General features: G+C 42.9%; 1 protein-coding gene across 6 annotated transcripts in view; it reads right to left on the reverse strand.

The window, feature by feature from the left end:
- wwp1 (WW domain containing E3 ubiquitin protein ligase 1) overlaps positions 1–25,619 on the reverse strand; it is a 204,733-nt gene that overhangs the window by 115,373 nt on the left and 63,741 nt on the right. The window contains exons 2-3 of one of the 6 annotated variants that reach the window (XM_085992736.1): positions 11,113–11,332; positions 3,464–3,542 (exon numbers count right to left, since the gene is read on the reverse strand). In XM_085992736.1, the coding sequence (XP_085848862.1) occupies positions 3,464–3,521 (58 nt within the window). In that variant the 5' untranslated portion in view covers positions 3,522–3,542; positions 11,113–11,332. Of the gene's footprint in view, positions 1–3,463; positions 3,543–5,899; positions 6,091–11,112; positions 11,333–25,619 lie in introns of those variants that run through there. The other 5 variants (XM_085992737.1, XM_085992734.1, XM_085992733.1 and 2 more) reach the window with 5 other exon arrangements.

Below are 25,619 nucleotides of genomic sequence, written 5' to 3' on the forward strand. Positions count from 1 at the left end.
AATTGGTGGTGGATTTCAATATGTGGCCAGGGGCAGTGGGGGGGGGGGAAGGAGACAGACATGTTCTTCACAAAAAATTAAAATTTTTGCATTAATCACTCTGCATTGTTTAATTTTAAGTACTTTTCTACTTCACAATTGATAATTTTTAATCTAAAAAAAGTTAAATTTTGATTTCAACAAACCAAAACAGACCTAAAAATTGCCTTAAAATGACCGTAACAATCACTCTTGCACGTTCCCAGGACTTTTACCCCTTTGGACTCAGCTCACAGAGACACCCAATTACCCACCATTTCACAGAGACACATTCACCTCCTCCAATCCTCCCAGTTCATACTATCATTCCCATGATTCATCACTCACTCACGTGTAATACACACAATGTATCAGCACAGCCAGTGAAACTTTCATCTCAAAGTTTAGGTTCCACTCAGAACGGCAGGTTTATTTGGGGAAATCTACTCAGACGCGCCACTGCCAACCCCCCACCCCCACTTACCCAGTTCACAATGACAATCTTCCACCCTCCAATTCAAGCTGGTTCTCTTTTCCACTCCAGTTTATGCTGGCACTCTCTCTTTCCTCCACCCAGTTCAAATAGGCACTCTCCTTCATCACACACCCCAAAGCAGCACTCACAGCTTCTCCCCTTATCCCCTCGCAAAGCACTGCCTCCAGCTTCCTACCTCTTTCTGTTCCATTTACATCCATTTTCTTCCCTTTTCCTTCCCTCATTCACTGTCATCCATTTCCCCCCTACTTTCCCATTCACTGCCAACCACTTTTGTGTTAACATCCATTTCCCCCTTCTCTTCCCCTCCATTGCCATCCATTTGCTTCCTTTTCTCACCCCATTTTGCTGCTGCTAATGGAAGTTATTTTGGTCACTGCATATTGTAGACAGGAACTCCTGCGGTCAGCAAAATTCCTGTCTACAGAATGCAGTGCTCAGAACCAGTTCCATTCATAGCTAGACTTATGAGGAGCAACACTGAGGGGAGAGGTGCCCCATCTGTGCAAATTTTTTATCAGTAAATGCTGATACGTGAACCAGGCCCCAAAACCCTGATTGGCAATATCATACTTGGAGCAACATTCAATAGAAGACACTTTGCAACATTAAGGGAAAAACACACACTTCAGTAAAAGCTGCTAGCGCTTTTGTTCAGACTTTGATGGCATAGCTCTCTTAAGTCTTATTTAATCACAGAGTGGGTTAAAACAATTTTTAATTAATGCACAAACTGTCAAATTCATAGTTATTTACTATGGCGATGCTTCAATTTCTTTTTTACAGAAATTATGGGAGTTACTCATCGTCAACAGAACAGCATGTGATTTTAAGTATAGCAATGCAAAGCCAGAAGCTTAGATGTAATCATATTTAGATTCGTTTACAAAACAAAAGCTATTCTATGATAGCATCGCCGAGACTAAAGTGTTTCTAGTTTTTGATATGGTAGATATCCAAGCAATGTTTATAATTGCTTTAATAACTAACATAAGATCAGCCTTTTTTTATATAGAGGGCAGGTAGTTAAAAAACCTAATCTTCAATATATTATTTATTCCCTCATTTTATGACTGTAATTAGGTTGAAGTCTAGTAAGCCAGGAGAATGGGGAGGGCAGTGGGTTAGCACACATTATCATCCCTGAAATTCAGTTCAAATTCATCCCTGGCATATCATGGGATGAAACTACTTGCTGTAAGAGTGTTAAGCAAAATGAGATGGGGCAGTCTCAACCCAACTCCAAATGGGCAAAGGCATGTTTTGCTATGGGACCACAGTTTAGTACAATTTGTGTGGGAACTGGAAAATTTTCAATAGTGAAGTAGGCATGCTATTAAATTGGAATCAAGGCACATCATTAAAACAGAGGGCAGATTATTCAAGCATTTGGCTGTGCTAATACCTTACTTTTGAACGCTTGATGTTAAACTTAGAGCACAAAAGTGGGGGAAAGAAGTTGAAATCTCAGCTTCCAACTTTAATGAGCACACCAAAAAAATCACCAATTTAAAAATGTAAAGAAAATAAAAGGGAAAAGTCCTGAAAGCCACACTCGTGCACATGGCATTTACCTAAATTTTAGAGGTTGTAAAGCATGCAGAAAATTGTGATTGTCCAATTGACCTTTTCCCGGTATGAAAAACATCAAAAATAAAGTTTTAAAAAGTTAGTCAAAGCTGACGGTAGTCTTCGGCTCAGTCAAATCCAGACTGAATACTTTGAATTAATGCTGCCAATCAATTCCAAGTTGGATATATCATAATCCTGCAATCATTTTATAGTTTTGTATTACAGTAGGACTAATATTTGAGAGTATGCATTTACACAATTACAAGTTTAGTGCCTAGTAGGTATCTGTCATGTCATACATCAGCAAAAATTAGTGACTGGCTAAACTGAGTAAGCAGGAAAAACTAAGCAAGCAAATCAGTTTTTTCCACTCAAATCTACCATTCACTAAGCTGCACGTACCACAAAACAGATCAATTTGCTCAAATAATATCTTCAGGTTTTATCGGGTATTTTTCTTTTTCACTCAAGTGAGTCTATATGGCTGGATATAACATAACAAAAATTTTTTTTTTTTTTTTTTTTTTTTTTAAATTGCAAATATTGTCATTAATTAATGATCAAAAATCTGACAAAAAGTTTCCCCCAAATAGATGTGCCTTTCTGAGTGGAACTTTAGCTTGGAAATTAAAATTTCACCTGGGCCTGCTGATAAATTACACGTGTGTGCGTGATTGATGCATCATTGGTGGGCTTTTCAGACTATTGCTGTGGAACTGTAATATCCATAGGATGCCAGGACAACCCATGCCATATGACAACCAGGTAGTAAGGACCAAAGAGTTCCAGCTGTGTGGGGAATTTCTGAGAGAGAGAGAGAGAGAGAGAAAAGAGAGCGCCTGCAGTGGGACTACAGAAAGTGTCAAAAACTGCACAACTGGTCCCAGACTACCCATGAACGTTGCATTGGGAGATCTATTAGGTTATATTTAAAAGTCTTGCATTTAGTGTGCATTTGTTACACTTCATTACAGATGCAAAGAATTTTTTTTTTTTTAAAGAAAGGAAGCCAAACATTTCATGCTAATTTTTTCCCTGACCTGGTCCCAGATATTTAGAAGCAGTTACAATTTTCCTTTTACTGACCCTAGGAAATTACAACAGATCACTGTTTTAAACCTATTTAGACTACTTCCCACAGGGAGTACTTGGAACAGTGGTTTTCAAGGAATTAAACATCACAGCTGTGCTCGAGATTCAAGACCATCCTTGAGCAGTGCCACAGGAGAATCTCTAGTATCGAACACTATTACTGATCTTATTTTCTCAGGTTAAAACTTTAATTCACCAACAATTACAGAACTGGCTTATTTCTTTATAAGAAGTTCTTATGTAGTTTTAAGCAAAGTATCTTGGAAAGAAGAAAAAATAACATACCAGTTACATGCAACTGTGATCTTCCATTTTGATTGTTACTTGAACAGGTTGTGGCCATGTCACAGGCTGCAATGTTTGCCTACAAAGAAGGAACATTAAAAGTAGTCAAATATCCACATAATTATCTAAATTATTATAAATATGGAGTCAATTATTGCTTTTCTCAAAGCATTTTTCCTTCCTGCCCACTTAGAATAAATTATAAAACAGTGAAAGACTTATTTAAATAGCGCCTTTCATGAGCTCAGGATGTCCCAAAGCGCTTTACAGCCAATTAAGTACTTTTGAAGTGTAGTCACTGTTATAAAGTAGGAAACGCGGCAGCCAATTTGCACACAGCACAGCAAACTCCCACAAACGGAAATGTGATAATGACCAGATAATCTGTTTTAGTGATATCGACTGAGGGATAAATATTGGTCAGGACCAATGTTCCCTTTAGGTTGCGCGGCCGCACAGCTCTCGGGACCTCCTGCGCAGCCAGCTGTTAAAGGGGCCGTGCACCCAAAAAATAAATGAACGGGAACGTTGGTCAGCACACCAGGAATAACCAGGTAATCTGTTTTAGGAAAGCAACTTCTAATTTAAAACAGTTTATACAGTATAATGTTCATAAAGCATTAACCTCTTCTGCACACCCCACCATCACAGTATTGTTTGTGCACTTGTGAAAATAATTGTAACCAGTTCCTAACTCATGTTGTAGTTATTTTGTTAGAAACCAACATTTTTGCATATAACCAGATCACAATCAAAGTACAAACTGACTGCAGATCAGTTGCTGCAAATAACCAGAAATTTCACTGTTTAACGTATACAATTCTGACAGGGCTAGATAGACTGGATGCAGGGAGGATGTTTCCCCTGACTGGGGGGTCTAGAATGAGGGGTCACAGTCTCAGGATACAGGGTAGGACATTTAGGACTGAGATGAGGAGCAATTTCTTCACTCAGAGGGTGGTGAACCTGTGGAATTCTCTACCACAGAAGGCTGTGGAGGCCAAGTCACTGAATATATTTAAGAAGGAGATAGATAGATTTCTAGACACAAAGGCATCAAGGGGTATGGGGAGAGAGCGAGAAAATGGTACTGTATTGAGATAGAGGATCAGCCATGATCATATTGAATGGCGGAGCAGGCTCGAAGGGCCGGATGGCCTACTCCTGCTATTTTTCTATGTTCTATGTTTCTAACAGAAGGTTGTGGGTTCAAATCCCACTCCAGAGACTTTGAGCACAAAAATCTATGCTGACACTTCAGTGAAGGAGTGCTGCACTATCAGAGGTGCCATCTTTTGGATGAGACATAAACCGATGCCCCGTCTGCTGTCTCAGAGGGACATAAAAGATACCATGGCACTATTTTGAAGAAGAGCAGAGGAGTTATTCCTGATGTCCTGGACAATATTTATCCCTCAATCAACATCACTAAAACAGATTATCTGGTCAATCATCACATTGCTGTTTGTGGGAGCTTTCTGTGTGCAAATTAACTACCACGTTTCCTACATTACAACAGTGACTACACTTCAAAGGTACTTCATTGGCTGTAAAACACTTTTGGACAACCTGAGGTCGTGAAAGGCCCTATTTAAATAAACGGCTTTCTTTCTTTCATTGCTTTAGTTATTCGAAGGTGGCTAAATAAGCTCGATTCCATAAGATTACTGGTAATGTGGTTTATCCTTTTCAAATTTGGTTGGGAATTCAGGGATATAGACTCCTCAAATTGAACTCTTAACTTAGAATAACTAAAAAGTGCAGGCTGCAGAAAAAATTGCACTTAATACACATGTCTCCAATATTTAGTCCGCAGCAGTAATTCATTAAAAAAAATTATTTGCACCATATATTACCATTTTGGAGAGATTATTGACAAGTTTTTAATACTGGATAATGTCTGAACAGCAGCTATTGCTTACGTATTTGAAACTGGATAATTTCTTTTAAAAATGGAAGCCACTGTATTCCCCTGTATCAGTCCACGAAATAAATCCTCCTAATGTGTAATGTGGCATATAAGTGAAAGATTGAATGCCTGTTGCTGTCTGCCATAATACCCCCACTACCCAGAAAGCCCTGAAGACATTTAAGCTTACCACATGGCAATATAAGCCATTGCTATATTGCTACATATTGTGCAATATTAGAATACGTTCCATGGCAGTAACTCACATATCATGTTAATATAACATAGGTAAGCTCATAGCTTTGTATAGATATATCTAACAACACATAAATAAATATAATACACACGCACACAAATTACATTCATATTTTTACTTTCACTATGTATTTCTGCCAAAAGCAAGCAACCTAACATCTCTGTGAAGCAGACAGTGCCTGCTACAGGATCATGTCAATGATGTTCAAACAGACTTCTATTTTTCAGTTCATATCCAAATCTACTTCCAAGTCCCTAAAGATTATACTTACATTTGTGTACATTACATGCACCGAGAGTGGCCCATAATGTTTCAAATCATTCCATTTACTGCATAATGGTGTTTACATATTTTTTAAGGAAGCTTCTTGCTAAGTTTGTACTTATAAAGTACTGTTTGTTTCACTCTTTGGTACTTATAAAAGAGCCAACAGAAAACATGGGCACAGCTTTTCCATGGATCCTGTGGAAACTGATAGTCATCGTCCCTGCAGAATTCACAAACAGCTGTGAAAAGAATGTTAAAAACAAAGACAAGACCCACTGCAATAAATTACTGACTGTGCATTTACAACTGATCCTGCTACACTGAAAGTGCCAACATCCCCAACCACATCACGTCTGCCTGTATAATTTAACAACTGTCAATCAACCCATTTTGCTCCATTCAGTGTTATAAGGTGTTTGCAAATTATCGGGAGGATTTTTAAAAATTTGTTCTCTGGATATGGGCAACGCTAGCGAGGCCACATTTACTGGCCAGCCCGAATTGCCTGAGAAAGTAATGGTGCTCCTACAACGGTGTTAGGTATGTCATTCTGAGTTACTGATCCAGTAACGATGAAGGAATCAGGATATATGTACAAGTCAGGACAGTGTGTGACTTGGAGGGGAATCTGCAGGTGGCGTTTCTATGACATGGTTGTTCTTGTCCTCAAATGGTAGAGATAACAGGAGAGGGAGATGCTGTTGAAGCAACCTTGATTCGTTGCTGCAGTGCATCCTGTAGATTGTACATACTGTAGCCACAGTATGTCAGTGATGGGGGAGGGGCTCGATATCGAGTTCAGTAGCAGGAGTGCTGATCAAGTAAACTGCTCTATCCTGGATAGCATCAAGCCTCGAGTGTTGCGGCTGCACCCCTCGAGTCAAGTGGTGTATTCCACAAGACATGCTATTTTGTAACGATAGGAGGGTTATACCATATACCATGTAATGCACAATGTATCACGATACAGCTGATATCTTGTAACATTGCTAACAAAAACAATTCTCTCCCTTCCTGTAATTGTCTCTAAATTATTCACATTTGTATTCTGTCTATTGTTCTTTTTCTCTTCTACCCCTTCCCTATCTATACAGCTGTCCTACATTTTTCAGATTATGTTGTGGCAGTCTATCCATTTTTTTCATTGTTCCTATTTCACTCTTTCTGAAAGTGTCTCCTCTCTTTTTTGTGTCTCCAATGTCTCTACACATTCCTTTACTAATATGCTGATTATCTATTGTTATCTTTTTAAAAGGTATAGAGCATTCATTAAGATGGAAGGCAACATATACTATGTTGGAAGTGAGGTGGAAAGGTTTTTGGAAAGGTGCTGCAACAAGGGCGTTTGGGAGTGAAATTAGGCTCACATTCAGCCAAGAGGGATGGATGAGGGGGTGTTTGCGTCCAGAAGGAAGCAAGGGTTTAAGTTTGGAGCATGGAAGGGAGCAAGTGAAGGAAACCACACTGTCTGAAGGTGTAAGGGTGAAAGTGTATGAGTATTTGAGTCCAGGAATCTTTAGTGGGATTGTGGCAGAATTTAATGTAGCAACCAGTGAATGAGATTCTTAATGTAAAGGCTGCAAATTTCACACAATCCTGTTGGCAGAACAGATGGCTAAAACAGTCAATGTGTATAGGAGCAGGGTGAGCTGTGAGGCTTGGGTGCAATGGCAGTACTGTGGGGGGATGGACGGGTCACATCTTCCGCATGCCCGATACGAGACTCCCAAAACAAGCGCTCTACTCGGCGCTCCGGCGCAGCAAGAGAGCTCCAGGTGGGCAGAGGAAACGCTTCAAGGACACCCTCAAAGCCTTCTTGAAAAAGTGCAACATCCCCACTGACACCTGGGAATCCCTGGCCCAAGACTGCATAAAGTGGAGGAGAAGCATCCGAGAAGGCGCCGAACACCTCGAGTCTCTTCACCGGGAGCAAGCGGAAGCCAAGCACAGGCAGCGCAAGCAGCGCATGTCAACCCACGCACCCCACCCACCCGCCCCTTCAACCACCGTCTGCCCCACCTGTGACAGAGACTGTAGGTCCCGCACTGGACTCATCAGACACCTGAAAACTCATTTTTAGTGTGGAAGCAAGTCATCTTCGGTTCCGAGGGACTGCCTAAGAAGAGGGGGGTTGGTATGTGAGAAGTATCCAGGGGTGGGGGGGGCGGGGAGGTGAAGACTCAGGTCGGTGGTATGAGAGAGCAGAAGGTGCCGGGGTCTATGACAAGTCAGAGAGGAGTTGAAGTGCTTGGATGTGCAAGTATTTGGGGTAGGTGCACTGAAGGGGAAACTGGGTTGAAGAAGCACTTGGGTAGGTAGGAGCAGGAAGCACTGAAGTGAAAATAGGAACTGGAGGCATGTGAAGTGATCCAGAAGCATGTGGAGGCGGGGGGGGGGGGGGGGGGAGGTAAGGGGAGCAGAGACAGAGTGGAAGATTGTTGCTGGGATCACTGTGGCAGGATTTCAGGGCTGGCAAGTATTAGAGTGTGGGATTGGGAGTAGTCCAGCACACAGTTCAGGACCAGCAAGACCAAAGAATAGAGAATGCTGGCACCAGGAGCAAAATGGAGGTGCCTTGCTGGAACATGGCAGAGTTGATGCTGAGAAGTGTTGAGCAGCAGATAAGTAAAGGCACAGCTGAAGAGCCCGTAAAAATGTTTACAAAAGAACATAAGAAATAGGAGGTGTAGGCCACTCGGCCCCCTCGAGCCTGCTCCGCCATTCAATAAGATCATGGCTGATCTGATCTTGGCCTCAATGCCACTTTCCTGCCCGCTCCCCATAACCCTTGACTCCCCTGTAGCTCAAATATATGTCTATCGCTGCCTTGAATATATTTAATGACTCCACCTCCACAGCTCTCTAAGGTAGAGAATTCCAGTTTAACCAGATAATAGGCGCGCACAATTAAAGTGCGCCCATTGCATCTCTTGGGAGGTCTGGAGGAAGCAAGTAGGATGAGAAGCACTCCAACTGGACGGTTGGAAGAATAAACAGGTGAGAGGGGTCTTGCTGTGTTCAGTTCCCCTACTGTATTTGCTAACTATAGATGTGATGCTGTGGGCTGTGAACAAACCTGGATAGATCAGCGAAGGCCACTGAAGCCAGCAGAGAAATCAGGTCGCGTCTTGGGCCGGGGTGTTGAAGCAAGCACAGGGAATGGGTCATTGAGACATCAGCAAAAATCGGACGGGCTTGCCATGATCAGCATGGACTGTAGTCAGTCAAGAGGGAATTAGAGTAACAATAGAAAAAAAAGTAACAAAATTTAATCCAACAACAACTTGTATTTATATAGCGCCTTTAACGTAGTAAAACGTCCCAAGGTGCTTCACAGGAGTGTTAGAAGACAAAAAATTGACACCAAGCCACATAAGAAATTTAGGGTAGAAAAGAGGTAGGTTTTAAGGAGAATCTTAAAGGAGAAAGCAAGGTAGAGAGCGCCAGAGAGGTTCAGGGAGTGAGTCCCAGAGCTTAGGGCCTAGGCAGTTGAAGGCACGGCCACCGATGGTTGAATGATTATAATCAGGGATGCTCAAGAGGGCAGAATTTGAGGAGAGCAGATATCTTGGGGGGTTGTGGGGCTGAAGGAGATTACAGAGATAGGGAGGGGCGAGGCCATGGAGGGATTTGAAAACATGGATGAGAATTCTGAAATCCAGGCGTTGTTTAACCAGGAGTCAATGTAGGTCAGCGAGCACAGGGGTGATGGGTGAACGGGACTTGGTGCGGGTTAGGACACGAGCAGCTGAGTTTTGGATGACCTCAAGTTTACGTAGGGTAGAATGTGGAAGGCCAGCCAGGAGTGTGTTGGAATAATCAAGTCTAGAGGTAACAAAGGCATGGATGAGGGTTTCAGCAGCAGATGAGCTGAGGCAGGGGCGGAGATGGGCAATGTTATGGAGGTGGAAATAGGCGGTCTTAGTTTTGCCACAGATGTGTGGTCGGAAGCTCATTTCAGGGTCAAATATGACACCAAGGTTGCGAACAGTCTGGTTCAGCCTCAGACAGATGCTAGGGAGAGGGACCATGTTGGTGGCTAAGAATGGAGTTTGTGGCGGGGACCAAAGACAATGGGCTTCAGTCTTCCCAATATTTAATTGGAGGAAATTTCTGCTCACCCAGTATTGGGTGTCGGATAAGCAGCATGTCAATTTAGAGAGACCGTGGAGGTAATGCAGTAATTCAAGATCCAGCCAAGTGTTCTGACACAGGAATAGACCTTTGCAAGCAAAGTCCAGTCAACTCTGAGTAGGAATGACTATTTAATTGTGAATGCATTTTTATAAGATTCTTAGGTTATAAAAGTTAATTACATTTATAAATTTTCAACTAGCCAAAAAATCAAGATGACAGCTCAAACAAAATTCATGTATTTATCTGAACAGTCTGATTGGTCGGTGTGTGCTACTTGCCAGTTTAGAACTGCTAACTTTTTGGGGGGGAAGCAAGCAATTAACTTGAGATACAGTGGCTATGCCAGGCAAGCCTCCATTTTTGCCCTTATAGGTGCAATACCTCTGAGGCCAGATATGGCATCTTTCAAGATGCAAAACTCTCAAATAAATAAACAAGGCAATTAGAATACTGATCAGATCTAGCCAATTCAAAGTTAGAACAAATACCATAAGGATCAATCATTTGCAATTACATCATGGAAATCAATTGTTATCGAGCTCGTCAATGGCAGAGTTGTTAAATCAACTGTTTTGTGGCATTGAATCACAGATCATGCTCAATTTAGTCTCATTACATCTCTGTGAAGTGCCTTGGGATTTCTTTCTATGTTAACATCACTATATAAATGCAAGTTGTTGTTGCTGTTGTCACCCAGTTAATTTATCTCACCCCAGCCATTGATGCAGACACATTTGATCTCAGTCTCTCCAAATGAGCAAGGAGAGGAAAAAGCACAACAGACAAGTTTACTATTAGCTATCTGGAATCTTGCTTTTAAGTGTATGATGTGTGAACAGGTGAGGTGAGCATCAAGCATGGCTGGGATGACACTGCTCATGAAAAATTCTAATATGTGAACAAAGAGAAAGCACTTTGCATTACAACAATTAGTTCCCCATATATTCTTCAATTGTTTTGATACCTTTTGAGTTGTTTGTTCAGTTAATAATACATACACAGGACTCTTCCATATAAGAAACATAAAAAGAAAAAAAGTATTTGATAATGACCTAGAAACAAATTGGATGCATCGTTTACCTGTCTCAAGAAAAGAAAACTTAAAAAGTAGAATTTTTCGTCTCTTGTTGGAATGGACCTTTCTACCCTCGATCAACAATAAGTAGCAATGCAGCTAATGTCTCCCAATGTCAAACCTTCCCTTCCTCAAGCAGTCCAATATATTGCCTCATTCCTAATGTGGATTATTTTACGGATCTGGAGGCCTTAGTGATCGCTTCCATATTCCACCCAGCAGATTCTGCAGAAAAATTTGAAAGGAAATCTGATTAGATTCCAATGAGACAGCTTGCCCTCCAGATTACTGAACTACTACCGCCACACAGCATTTCATATTTTTACATATCCAATGAGTTTTATTTTAATATACACTATGGTTTCATTCTAGTTTCGATTTCTTTTTCAGCTTCTCCCAATTTCATTAAATGGGCAGAGGGGAGTTAAATCTCTCCGTTTGGATCAGGTCAAAACGAGCAGGTACAGCAGTCGCTCGGAGTTGACACCACTACTCCCTGGACATCAGGGAAGGGTGTTTTATAACCTTCTGATGGAAAGAGAATGGAAAAAACATTCCTTCCCTCCAGGATCAGATATGGATTTCAGGAGGGTGGGGGCATGGGGCAAATATAAATTACCATTCCAGAATAAATTATTTTTGGGTTCAAATAATGCATTACAATCCACTAATACTGGAAAATTCACCAAAAATAAATGTCAAAAATCAAACTTTCCTAAGGAAATTCCTACTAGAAAATAAATTTTGCAGCATCAGATCTCACTTCCCTTCCAAAATGTCTAAATTCACCACTGCATTGCACTTTGGGTGCTTTAGATTTTCCCCTGTAATACAACTTATGGAATATTGGGTAAATTTGCAGTTTAAGTCATAATCAGTCCATGTCCAACTACACTCCCATTGCAACTGCATATTGTTGTACGTCTTATACGAGGACATTAGTTCTCAGTTTTCACAGCAAAAGCAAACTGAATTGTGGAATGTGATCCCAAAACACTGATGAAAATCAGGTGCATTTTATAGGTTTTTTTTTAGGCTATGTCAGCTTTTTTGAACCCATTTGTTAGTTTGAGTTTTACAGGTTGGCATGTATGTGACTGATATTTTCAGATGTGCATTTGAAGGCAATCTGTTTAGTGCATAATAGTATAGCCATCTGAGAGAGAACTAGCTTAAGGTTTATTCATCAGATGCATCAACCAAATACACCAACAGAGATAGAACACCTTGGTTTCTGGCTTATGCTGAAAAGCCTAGAGGAACCAACAACCTCTTCCACATTTTCTAGGCTTGTCTACAGACTCAATCCTACTGCTACAGGGATATAATCCACTTGTCTGCAAAAACCCTCTTTCCTCCCCTGGTCCTGTATTGTCCAGAGGGGGCAAACACGTGGGTTACGAATAATTTTATTGGATGTGTTTGGACATTGACCTAGATTGAGTATCAACAATTTGAGATGTATGATCTCGTAACTACTAGGTGACCAAGATTACTTCTGGTCATATCCCTTTGGCTATGACTACTGATCGGAGTGGATGGGAAAGATGGTGACGATATTTCACATCAGCTTGATGTGGACTTAACTGTGCTGTGTTTTTTTTGTATTGGTTACTACCTTTAGAATAAAGTGTTTTAATGTATTTTTCATAGCCGTCCATAAGAACATAAGAAATAGGAGCAGGAGTCGGCCATATGGCCCCTCCAGCCTGCTCCGTCCTTCAATATCATAGCTAAACGTCTACATCAACTGCACTTTCCCGTCTTATCCCAATATCCCTGGATTTCCTATGTGCCCAAAAATCTATTGATCTGTCTTGAATATACTCATCGACTGAGCATCCACAGCCCTCTAGGGTAGAGAATTCCAAAGATTCACAACCCTCTGAGTGAAGAAATTTCTCCCCATCTCAGACCTAAATGGCCGGCCCCTTATATTGAAACTATGACCCCTAGTTCTAAAGTCTCCAGCCAGGGGACAAGCCTCTCAGCATCTACCCTGTCAAGCCCTCTAACAATTTTATACATTTCAATGAGTTCACCTTTCATCCTTCTAAACTCCAGAGAATATAGGCCCATTCTACTCACTCTCTCCTTATAGGACAGCCCTCTCATCCCAGTAATCAATCAAGTGAACCTTTGTTGCACCCACTCTAAGGCAAGTATATCCTTCCTTAGGTAGGGAGACCGAAACTGTACACAGTACTCCAGGTGTGGTCTCGGCAAAGCCCTATATAATTACAGAAAGACTTCCTTACTCTCATACTCCAAACCCCTTGCAATAAAGGCTAACATACCATTTGCCTTCCTAATGCTTGCTGTACCTGCAGGTTAACTTTCTGTGAGTCATGTATAAGGACACCCAAATACCTATGAATACCAACATTTACTAGTCTCTCACCTTTTAAAAAGTATTCTGCTTTTCCATTCTTCCTATAAAAGTGGATAATTTCACACTTCCCCACATTATACTTCATCTACCACCTTCTTGCCCAATCACTTGCCCAGCCTCTCTACATCCTCCTCACAGATTACTTTCCCTCCTAGCTTTGTATCTTCAGCAAACTTGGATATATTACACTTGGTCCTCTCATCTAAGTCATGGATATAGATTGTAAATAAGCGGAGGCCCAAGCACAGATCCTTGCGGCACTCCACTAGTTGCCATCCTGAAAATGACCCGTTTATTCCTACTCTGTTTTCTGTCTGTTAACCAATCCTCAATCCATGCTAATATACTAACCCCAATCCCATGAGCCCTAATCTTGTGCAACAGCATCTTACGTGGTACTTTATCGAATGCCTTCTGAAAATCCAAATATACTACATCCACTGGCTCCCCCTTAGCTACCCTGCTAGTTACACCATCAAAAAACTTTAATAGATTTGTCAATCAGGATTTCCCTTTCATAAAACCATGCTGACTCTGCCTAATTATATTGTAATTTTTCAAAAGCCCCATTACCACATCCTTAATAGATTCTAGCATTTTTCCTACTATTGATATCAGGCTAACTGGCCCATAGTTCCTTGTTTTCTCCCTCCCTCCTTTCTTGAACAGCAGGGTTACATTTGCCACCTTCTAATCAACAGGGACCATTCTAAAATCTAGGGAATTCTTGAAGATCAAAACCAATGCATCCACTATCCCTGCAGCCATCTCTTTTAAAACCATAGGATGTAAGCCATCAGATCCAGGAGATGTCAGTTTTTAGTTCCATTAATTTCCCCAGTACTTTTCTTTACTAATATTAATTACTTTAAGTTTCTCACCATCATTAGACCCTGGTTCCCCACAATGTCCAGTATGTTCTTTGTGTGAAGACAGATACAAAATATTTGTTTAACAACTCTGCCATTCCCTTATTCCCCATTATAATTCCCCCTGTCTCTGCCTCGAAGGGACCCATGTTTACTTTTGCTAATCTCTTCCTTTGTACATACTTGTAAAAGCTCTTACAATCTGTTTTTAAATTTCCTGCTTGTTTACCCTCCATCAATTTCTTGGTCATCCTTTGCTGATTTTTAAAGCCCTCCCAATCCTCAGGCTAACTATTATTCTTCGTAACATTGTAAATTTCTTCTTTTAATTGAATACTATCCTTAACTTCTCTAGTTAGCCATGGTTGTACCACATTTCCAGTGGAGTTACTATTTCTCTAGGGACTGTATATTCGTTGAGAATTTTAGAATATTTCTTTAACAGGTGGTGCAAGTCCTTGTACAAGTCACTCTGACGTGGAAAAAGACTGAATAATGGCACAACATGGGAGAGAGCGTACTCCAAGGTTTTTGGATGCTGCACTGGAGGCCTTGGTGGAGGAGGTGGAAAGGAGGAGAGAAGTGCTGTATCTGCAGGGGGCCCTCCAGACAAATGATCAGAAGGCAATGGGACCAGATAGCCGTGGCGGTCAATGCCAGGAGTCAAGCCCCGAAGACCTGGATGCAGTGCCGCAAAAAGTTCAATGACCTCACACGAGTGGTCAAGGTCAGTGAATTCATCTTCAAATGCCATATCCTAACAACTGCACCACTAGGCAGAGCCTCTGCTCAATGCTCCACACCCCTATCACTCACCGACCAACAATCCCCAATCAGAACTCAGACCTAACATTCATAGCTTCACCTCACCCTCACACTTAGCACTGCTGCAAGCCTCACACCCACATCTCACAGCTTGCACACACCATGACAGCCACATCACCCAAACAGATTGCACCACACTCACTGACACTTCCCTCTCTCTTGCAGGACAAGGTGGAGTACAACTGGAGGCAACAGGAGCTAACCGGTGGGGTAGGCATGCCTGCATGTCTTTACCCCCATGGAGGAGAGGGTGCTCACCATCATTGGAGAGGCCATTGCTGAGGCCGTGGCCAGCTGTGGGGCTGAAACCATAGGATATGATGGTATCCTCATACCTAATCCTCCTCCTTATATTCCACTTCCCGCTTATCCCACAATCTCTTCTGATTTACAAGCTGCAGATGGTCTAAAAGCATGCCCCTCTTTCCCCGCGCACCCCCCCCCCCACCCCCCGGCGCACCACTCCCCCCACCACAACCTTACCCTTGTGCCTTTCTCCTTCCAGATACCCAAGAACTACAACCTGGCCAGGTAGTGGTGGAAGAGCAACAAGACACTGATGATGAAGAAACACCATCACTCGATTTCACACTCACAGCCACCAGCTCAAATACTGACACTGCACGTAATTTAGAAGCTAGCAAAGAGGTGGGATCTGCAAGTGGTGAGACACCGGGCACGAGTGGCCTGCAGCCAGGGCAGGGGGCAAGGGTTGAGCAGGTGCCAGCTTGTCGGAGATCGACGTCACTCACGAGTTCTGCTGCAGAGGACTCAGATGAGCACATTGATGGGGCGGCCTACAGAGGAAGACTGATGGGCATGCACAATGAAATGCTTGGTGCATTGGGAAGCCTGCCAGAAAGCTTGCGTGCAATGCCAAGGAGCTCGGCACCAACTTGGCACAGGGCTTTGTGCAGAGCTTGGAGACTTTTCTTTCCAGCATGGAAGTGGTGGTCAACTCCATTAGCACACTTGTGGACCCAAGCATGATGCAGTGTCTAATGGCTGATGTCTCAGCTTCCACTGCAGCACAAGCAGCAGCCACCCAGTCATGCAAGGTCAGACTGCTGCCATAATAGCTGCAGATACCAGTATTCAAAGAGGCTTGCAGGGTGTCACAGCAGTCCAGCAATCTGTCCTCCAACAGATTATTTGGATGGCTGAGGCGCCGCCCCGGAGGAATGGCCGTGGCTCCATGGAGCACGAACCTGCTGTCCTCTCAGGATGACAACATTCGTGCTCCCACCCCTGCCAGTTCCCTTGAGGTTGCCTGTCGGCCAGCCAGCCCGCCCAAACTGCTGCCGCCCATGCAGAGATGGTGCAGTGCGAAGCCGGCCAAGAGCTGCTCGAGGTTGTCCTCCAAAACCATCTGCAGTCTCCTCCACTGAAAGTCAGCAGCCTTCCACCAGCTATGCTGCAGCCACTGGGGTAGCACTTCATAGGACACTAAGACAGGCAAAGGCACACAGAAGACAGGCACTTAGGGAATGCACATGGGTGATTAGTTTAAGTTTGTATACAATATGGCATGGCTTCATTTATAAATTTGGTTTATTTTGTGTTGGCTTTTATTTTTGCATTGTGTCAAGAGGATGAGGTGATGGTCAGTGAAAGAGGGAAGGTAGGGAGTGTGGGACTGTTGATGAATGGGGAATTGGGGTTGTCGTTACTGGTATCGCACTTGAATTAGTTCTTTGCGTACAGCCCGGGCAGAAAGGGGCCGTCTAGGTTGCCGCCTCCCTTCCTCTTCTAATGCCGTCTCCTCCTCTTGCCCCTCAGCTTCTCGCCTGATAGATGATGGCAAATGCTGTTCCCTCATGATGGCAAGGTTGTGCAGCATATCACCACAAATCTTGAGACCCGCTCAGCAGAGTACTGCAGGGCTCCTCCAGAGCAGTCCAGGCAGCAGAATCGTTGCTTCAGCACGCCGATGGTCTGCTCTGTCACATTTCTTGTGGCAGCTTGGCTCTCATTGTATGCATCCTGCGCACATGTGCGTGGGTTGCAAACCGGAGTCATGAGCCATGTCGTCAGCAGATAGCCCAAGTCATCCAGTAGCCACCCCTTGGTTTGCCGTGGTGGATGAAATACAGCTGGCACAGTAGACTGTCGCAGAATGAAGGCATCATGGCTGCTGTCGGGATACTGGGCAATGACCTGCGTGTTGTGCTGCCTATGGTCACAGACCAGCTGCACACTGAGGGAGTGGAAACTCTTTCGGTTCCGGTACATGGCAGAGTTGACATGCTGCACCTGCGAAGCAATGTGCGTGCAGTCAATGACACCCTTCACCATGGGGAAGCCTGCAAACCTTATAAAACCTCGTGCTCACTCCGCCTGCTTGCCTCTGGCAAGAGGGAATGAAATGAAGTTATCCCTCTTTGAATAGAGAGCATCAGTGACTTCCCTTATGTAACAGAGGTTGCTATTATCTCCAGCACCAGCATGGAAGGAGCCAGACGCATTAAAGTTCATTGCTACGGTCACCTTCATAGCCACTGGCAATGTGGTCCTTGCCCTGCTCTGACGTTGGAGTTCTGGCTGCAGCATTTGGCAGATTTCAGTGACGACCTCCTTAGTGAAGTGCAGACATCTCAAACATTGGTCTTTGCAATGGTTCAGGTAGGAGAATTACTCCCTGAACATGCTGGGCAGATATGGCTTCCTGCTGAGAGCCCTTCTCCCCCTCTAGCAGTCTGTCATGCTCGGCACGGCCTCTGCTCATTCACCCAGTGATGCTCAATTCCAAGAGGAAGGCCTACTAGTGCACCCAAGTCTGGGAGCAACTGGTTTGGGTAGAAGCCTTGAAGTCAACAAAAAGTACTTCAGCACTTGCCACACCACTCCCTGTAGACTTTTGAAATTTGAAACAACTATGGAAAGCACCAAAAACGTGTGGAATTGTAGCAACAGCCAGAAGAAAACAGCAACTAACCTGTAAGTAGTCGATGATCCCTTTAAATAGCACTGGTGGTGCTGCTTAATGCGTGTTCAGCTGTGCGAGCTTCAGAGAAGCAGTAGGCAGCTATTTGGCCCTTCGAGCCTGCGCCACCATTCAATAAAATCATGGTTGACCTTCTAGCTCATCTCCACTTTCCTGCATTATCCCCATATCCCTTGATTCCCTTAATATTCAAAAATCTATCAATCTCTGTCTTTAATATACTCAATGACTGAGCCTCCACAGCCCTCTGGGATAGAGAATTCCAAAGATTCACCACCCTCCGAGTGAAGAAATCTCTCATCTCAGTCCTAAATGGCCGACCCCTTATTCTGAGACTGTGACCCCTGGTTCTAGACTCCCCAGCCAAGGGAAACATCCTCCCTGCATCTACCCTGTCCAGTCCTGTAAGAATTTTGTATGTTTCAATGAGATCATCTCTCATTCTTCTAAACTCTCGAGAATATAGGCCTAGTCTACTCAATCGCTCCTCATAGAACAATACCCCCATCCCAGGAACCAGTCTGGTGAATTTTCATTGTACTCCCTCTATGGCAAGTATATCCTTCCTTAGGTAAGGAGACCAAAACTGTACACAATACTCCAGGTGTGGTCTCACCAAGGCCCTATATAATTGCAGTAAAACATCTTTACTCTTATACTCAAATCCTCTTGTACTAAAGGCTAACATACCATTTGCTTTCCGAATTGCTTGCTGTACCTGCATGTTAACTTTCAGTGATTCGTGTACAAGGACACCCAAGGTCCCTCTGAACACCAACATTTCCCAATCTCTCACCATTTAAAAAATACAGAAAACTTTGTGCTATCCGGCACCCACGGGACCGAGCTGCTGCCGTTCTCTCCAGAGTTAATGTTGAGAGATACGGAGATTCTTATCTCCGTATTTGACAACAAACACTGTTGCTTAGCAACAGCTTCTAAACACTCGGGTGTGGCCCTAAAGCACTGTAGCTGAAGCTGTTGCTATAGCTACAGACCTTGCACAGCTTGACTGTTCAAACAAAGCAAAAAAAAACAAACAAAAAGAATAAAAAACGGCTGCTGATTTTTGCCGGTGGCTCCAGATTGCTAGATAGCTCACCTCCGGATAGCAAAGTTTCCTGTACTCTGCTTTTCTAATTTTCCTACCAAAGTGCATAACTTCACATTTCTCCACATTATATTCCAATTGCCATGTTCTTACCCATTCACTTAGCCTGACTATATCCCCTTGAAGCCTCTTTGCATCCTCCTCACAACTTACATTCCAACCTCGCTTTATATCATCAGCAAACTTGGATATATTTACATTTGGTCCCCTCATCCAAATCATTGATATCGATTGTAAATAGCTGAGGCCCAAGCACTGATCCTTGTGGTACCCCACTAGTTACAGCCTGCCAACCCAAAAATGACTCATTTATTCCTACTCTCTGTTTTCTGTCCATTAACCAATCCTCAATCCATGTTCGTATATTACCCCCAATCCCATGAGCCCTAATTTTGTTTAATAACCTTTTGTGTGGCACCTTATCGAACGCCTTCTGAAAATCCAAATACATCACATCCACTGTTCCCCCTCATCTATTCTGCTAGTTACAACCTTATAAAACTCACAGATTCGTCAAACATGATTTCCCTTTCATAAATCCATGCCGACTCTGCCCAATCCTATTATAATTTTCTAAGTATCCTGTTACCACATCCTCAATAATAGATTGCATTTTCCCTACTACTGATGTCAGGCTAACTGGTCTGTAGCACCCCGTTTTCTCTCTCCCTCCATTCTTAAATAAATAGTAGGGTTACATTTGCTACTTTCCAATCCACGGGAACCGTTCTAGAATCTATGGAATTTTGGAAAATGACAACCCACTATCTCTAGAGCCATCTCTTTCAAAACCCTAGGATGTAGGCCATCAGGTCCAGGAGATTTATTGGCTTTCAGTCCCATTAATTTCTCCAGTACTAGTTTTTTACTAATATTAATTTCTTTCAGTTCCTCATTCTCGCTAGACCTTTGCTTCTCCACTATTTCCGGGAAGTTTTTTGCATCTTCTTCCGTGAAGACAGACACCAAGTGTTTGTTTAATTTCTCAGCCATTTCCTTATTCCCCATTATAATTTCTCCTTTCTCAGCCCGTAAGAGACCCACATTTACTTTTGCTAATCTTTTCCTTTTTACATACCTATAGATGCTTTTACAGTCTGTTTTTATGTCTCTCGCTAGTTTACACTCATATTCTATTTTCCCTTTCTTTATCAATTTCTTGCTCCTCCTTTGCTGAAGTCTAAAATCCTCCCAATCCTCAGGCTTACTATTCTTTTTGGGCAACAATATCAGCCTCTTCCTTTGATCTAATATTATCTTTAACTTCTCTTGTTAGCCACAGTTGGACCACTTTTCTTGTGGGGTTTTTGTGCCTTAAAGGAATGTATATTTGTTGTAAATTATGTATTAATTCTTTAAATGCTAGCCATTGCTTATCTACCATCATACCAATGTAGCTTCCCAATGTACCTTAGCTAACTCGCCCCTCCATACCTACGTAGTTTGCTTTGTTTAGATTTAAGGCCCTAGTTTCGGATTTAACAAAATTACTTTCAAACGCAATATAAAATTCTGACGGCCCTTTTACTACAAGGTTATTAATTAACCCTTTCTCATCGCACAATACTAGATCTAAAATAGCCTGTTCCTTAGTTGGCTCCTCAGCATACTGATCTAGAAAACTATCTTGCGTACATTCCATGAATTCGTCCTCCACACTATTACTGCAAGTTTGGTTTGCCCAGTCTATATGTAGATTAAAGTTGCCCATGATTACTGTATTACCCTTGTTACATGCGCCTCTAATTTCCTGATTTTTACTCTGCCCTACATTACAACAGCTGTTTGGGGGCCTATAAACAACTCCCAACAATGTTTTCTGCCCCTTGCTATTTCTCAGCTCCACCCAAACTGATTCTACTTGATTTTTGGAGCTAAGGTCCTTTCTCTCTCCTGTCTTTATCCGATCCTTTATTATCAGGGCTACCCCTCCTCCTTTTCCATTTTGCCTATCTCTTCTAAAAGTTAAGTATCCTGGAATATTTAGTTCCCAACCTTGGCCACTTTGCAACCACGTCTCCGTTCTACCTGCGCTATTAATTCATCTATTTTGTTGCGAATGTTTTGTGCATTCAGATATAGTGCCTTTATAACTTTGACTTATTTCTATTTTTCCCTGATGTCACCTTAGTCACTGATGCCTTATTACCCTCTCTGTCCCTTCCTGACCCACTCTGCTTACTTTTACCCAAAACTCTACTCTGTAGAGCCTTGACATTTCTCTCGCTGCTTTTAAATTTACTCTTTCCTGAATCCTCCCACCCCCCTTCAGCATGGAGCTCCAATATGACAGCGTTGGCGTCAAATCAGTGTTGCACATTGATTGACGTCATGATCTGCATACGTCCGGCGGACGTTAACTGTGCGCACACTAAAACCTTTATCAAGATGGCGTTTGCCGCGCTTTGCGACAGACGTGTGCCGCACGCCGCAGACGCCATTTTGGATCCCTTACGGCACTCTGTAGTGCCTGTTTTTTGGGCGCTACAAGCTCAAATTCTCCCCCAGGGTATTTCAAATGAGAAGAGGTCGAGGTGAAAAGTAAAAGAGGTCAGTCTCTGCTGCTCCTGCTTATGTCCTTCTCGATGCCTCAACAGTGGCATTGCCAAAGGCCTGGTAATTAGCTGCCTGCCTACTTAGGGAGTGATCATCACATTGGTGATGGGGTAGATTGCAAGCAGCCAAAACATACTAACTGCAAATCTAGCATTAACATAGAAACATAGAAGATAGGAGCAGGAGTAGGCCATTCGGCCCTTTGAGCCTGCTCCGCCATTCAATGAGATCATGGCTGATCATCCAAATTCAGTACCCTGTCCCTGCCTTCTCCCCATATCCCTTGACCCCTTTAGCCTTAAGAAATATATCCAACTCTTTCTTGAATATATTTAATGAACTGACCTCCACCACCCTCTGTGGCAGAGAATTCCACAGGTTCACCACTCTCTGGGTGAAGAAATTCCTCCTCATTTCTGTCCTAAATGGCCTACCCTTTATCCTTAGACTATGACCCCTGGTTCTGGACTCCCGGGCCATCAGAAACATCCTTCCTGCATCTAGTCTGTCCAGACCTGACAGAATTTTATAGGTTTCGATGAGATCCCCTCTCAATCTTCTAAACTCCAGTGAGTATAAGCCCAATCGACACAATCTCTCCTCGTACGTCATTCCTGCCATCCCAGGCATCAGCCTGGTGAATCTTCGCTGCACTCCTTCCATGGCAAGAACGTCCTTCCTCAGGTAAGGCGACCAAAACTGCACACAATACTCAAGGTGCGGTCTCACCAAGGCCCTGTACAACTGCAGCAAGACATCCTTGTTCTTGTACTCGAACCCTCTTGCTACGAAGGCCAACACACCATTTGCCTTCTTAACCGCCTGCTGCACCTGCATGCTTACCTTCAGCGACTGGTGCACAAGAACACCCAGGTCTTTTTGCACTTCCCCTTCTCCCAATCTATTGCCATTCAAGTAATAATCTGCCTTCCTGTTTTTGCCACCAAAGTGGATAACTTCACATTTATCCACATTATAGTGTATTTGCCATGTTTCTGCCCAATCATCCAACCTGTCCAAATCGTACTGGAGTTTCACGACATCCTCCTCACAGCATACCCTCCCACCCAGCTTTGTGTCGTCTGCAAATTTGGAGATATTACATCCAATTCCCTCGTCCAGATCATTAATATATATTGTGAACAGCTGGGGTCCTCGGACCGATCCTTGCGGTACCCCACTAGTCACTGCCTGCCACTCGGAAAACGACCCGTTTATTCCAACTCTTTGCTTTCTGTCCGCCAACCAGTTCTCTATCCAAGTCAATACCTTGCCCCCAATCCCATGTGCCTTAATTTTGCATGCTAATCTCTTATGCGGGACCTTATCGAAAGCCTTCTGAAAGTCCAAATACACCACATCCACTGGTTCTCCCTTACCTATTTTACCAGTTACATCCTCAAAAAATTCCAGTAGATTAGTCAAGCATGATTTACCTTCTGTAAATTCATGTTGACTTTGTCCGATCCAGTCACTGCTTTCCAAGTGCTCTGCTATTACATCTTTTATAATGGACTCTAGCATTTTCCCCACTACCGATGTCAAGCTTACCGGTCTATAATTCCCCGCCTTTTCTCTACCACCTTTTTTGAATAGTGGGGTAACATTAGCTACCCACCAATCCATGGGTACCGTTCCAGAGTCTATCGAGTTCTGGAAGATGACCAGCAAATCATCTACTATTTCTAGGGCCACTTCCTTAAGTACCCTGGGATGTAGATTATCAGGCCCTGGGGATTTATCGGCCTTCAGTCCCATCAATTTTCCTAACACCATTTCCCTACAAATACTGATTTCTTTCAGTTCCACCCTTTCATCAGACCCTATGTTCCCCGGCATCTCTGGGAGGTTATTTGTGTCCTCCTTTGTGAAGACAGAACCAAAATATGTATTTAGTTGGTCTGCCATTTCTTTGTTCCCTATTATAAATTCCCCCGATTCTGACTGCAAGGGACCTACGCTTGACTTCACTAATCTTTTTCTCTTCACATATCTATAAAAGCTTTTACAGTCAATTTTTATGTTCCCTGCAAGCTTACTCTCATATTCTATTTTCCCTTTCTTAATTAATCCCTTTCTCCTCCTTTGTTGAAACCTAAACTGCTCCCAATCCTCAGGATTATTGCTTTTTCTGGCCAATTTATATGCCCTCTCCTTGGACCTTATGCTATCCCTAATTTCCCTTGTTAGCCACGGTTGGGTCACCTTTTTTGTTTTATTTTTATGCCAAACTAGGATGAACAAATTCTGTAGTTCATCCATTCGGTCTTTGAATGTTTGCCATTGCCTATCCACTGTCAACCCTTTGAGTGCCATTCCCCAATCAATCCTACCCAACTCGCTCCTCAGACCATCGTAGTTTCCTTTATTTAAATTATTCCATGGTTTAATATAATAAACCATGGAAATCACTATATTCCACTTTACAGCGGATTGATAATTAGTACTGAGAAAACCATATTAACAAAGCATCATAAAAGTAGAATTTCCACAATCTTTTTAGAGATTGATCGCCCTTGTAGTTGATAAAGTTTACATGTTTATGCTTTAGGAATTAACAAAATTCTGTAAAAATCTACCACTGCAACAACAATACAACACTTAGTATTTTTAAACAATAAAGTAAGTTAAAATATTTGAATCATTCTGTATTATTTGGGTACTGAAATATTATAAATTCCTCAGAGTTTCTCTGTGAATCAAAGTCCTTGGATTGAATTATAAAACAAAGCAAAAGCTTAATGTGCGAATTCAACTTTTTGATTTTTTCTGGGAAGTCCCTGATTCAGCAGGATATTATGAACATTCCTACTGGACTCGAGAATTTAGGACAAGTATCCAATAACATTGTAAATATTTGGCTCAGTAAATCCTGTAAAATAAAATTGTACACACCCAGGTCTCAGGAAGCTACTGTAACAATCCACGACTCTTCTTACACTAATCAATTTCACAGAAATCACAGAAACCCCACAGTGCAGATAGAGGCCATTTCGGCCCATCGAGCCTGCACCGACACATATCCCACCCGATCCCCGTAACCCCTACACCAACACATATCCCACCCTATCCCCGTAACCCCACGTATTTAATCCCCCTAACACTAAGGGTCAATTTATCATAGCCAATCAACCTAACCCGCACATCTTTGGACTGTGGGAGGAAACCGGAGCACCCGGAGGAAACCCACGCAAACACGGGGAGAATGTGCAAACTCCACACAGACAGTCACCCGAGGCCGGATTCGAACCCGGGTCCCTGGCGCGGTGAGGCAACAGTGCTAACCACTATGCCACCGTGCTCCCTTTATGTTGCAATTTATGTTGCAACAAAATCTAGTTCAATATTATCCGTCTCTTTTTTTCACACACACCCTCCAACGAGAGCTAATACTTTACAACAATCTTAAGATACGGGGAAAAGATACTGGGGAAGCTGCAACACAGGACTACATGCATGATAAACAGCGGAAGCAGCATGCTATAGACAGAGCTAAGTGATCCCACAACAAATATATCAGATCGAAGCTTTGCAGTCCTGCCACATCCAGTCGTGAATGGTGGTGGACCATTAAACAACTGACGTGAGGAGGAGGCTCCATGTGCACCCCAATCCACAATAATGGCAGAGCCCAGCACGCAAGTGCAAAAGACAAGGCTGAAGCGTTTGAAACCATCTTCCAGAAGTGCCGAGTGGATGATCCATATTGGCCTCCTCCTGAGGTCCGCACCATCACAAAAGCCAGGCTTCAGCCAATTCGATTAACTCCACGTGATATCAAGAAATAGCTGAGCGCACCAGATACAGCAAAGGCT

The sequence above is a fragment of the Somniosus microcephalus genome, chromosome 7 (genome assembly GCF_052327205.1).
Source record: "Somniosus microcephalus isolate GS21.2 chromosome 7, FLI_Smic_1.0, whole genome shotgun sequence".
NCBI classification, from domain to species: domain Eukaryota; kingdom Metazoa; phylum Chordata; class Chondrichthyes; order Squaliformes; family Somniosidae; genus Somniosus; species Somniosus microcephalus.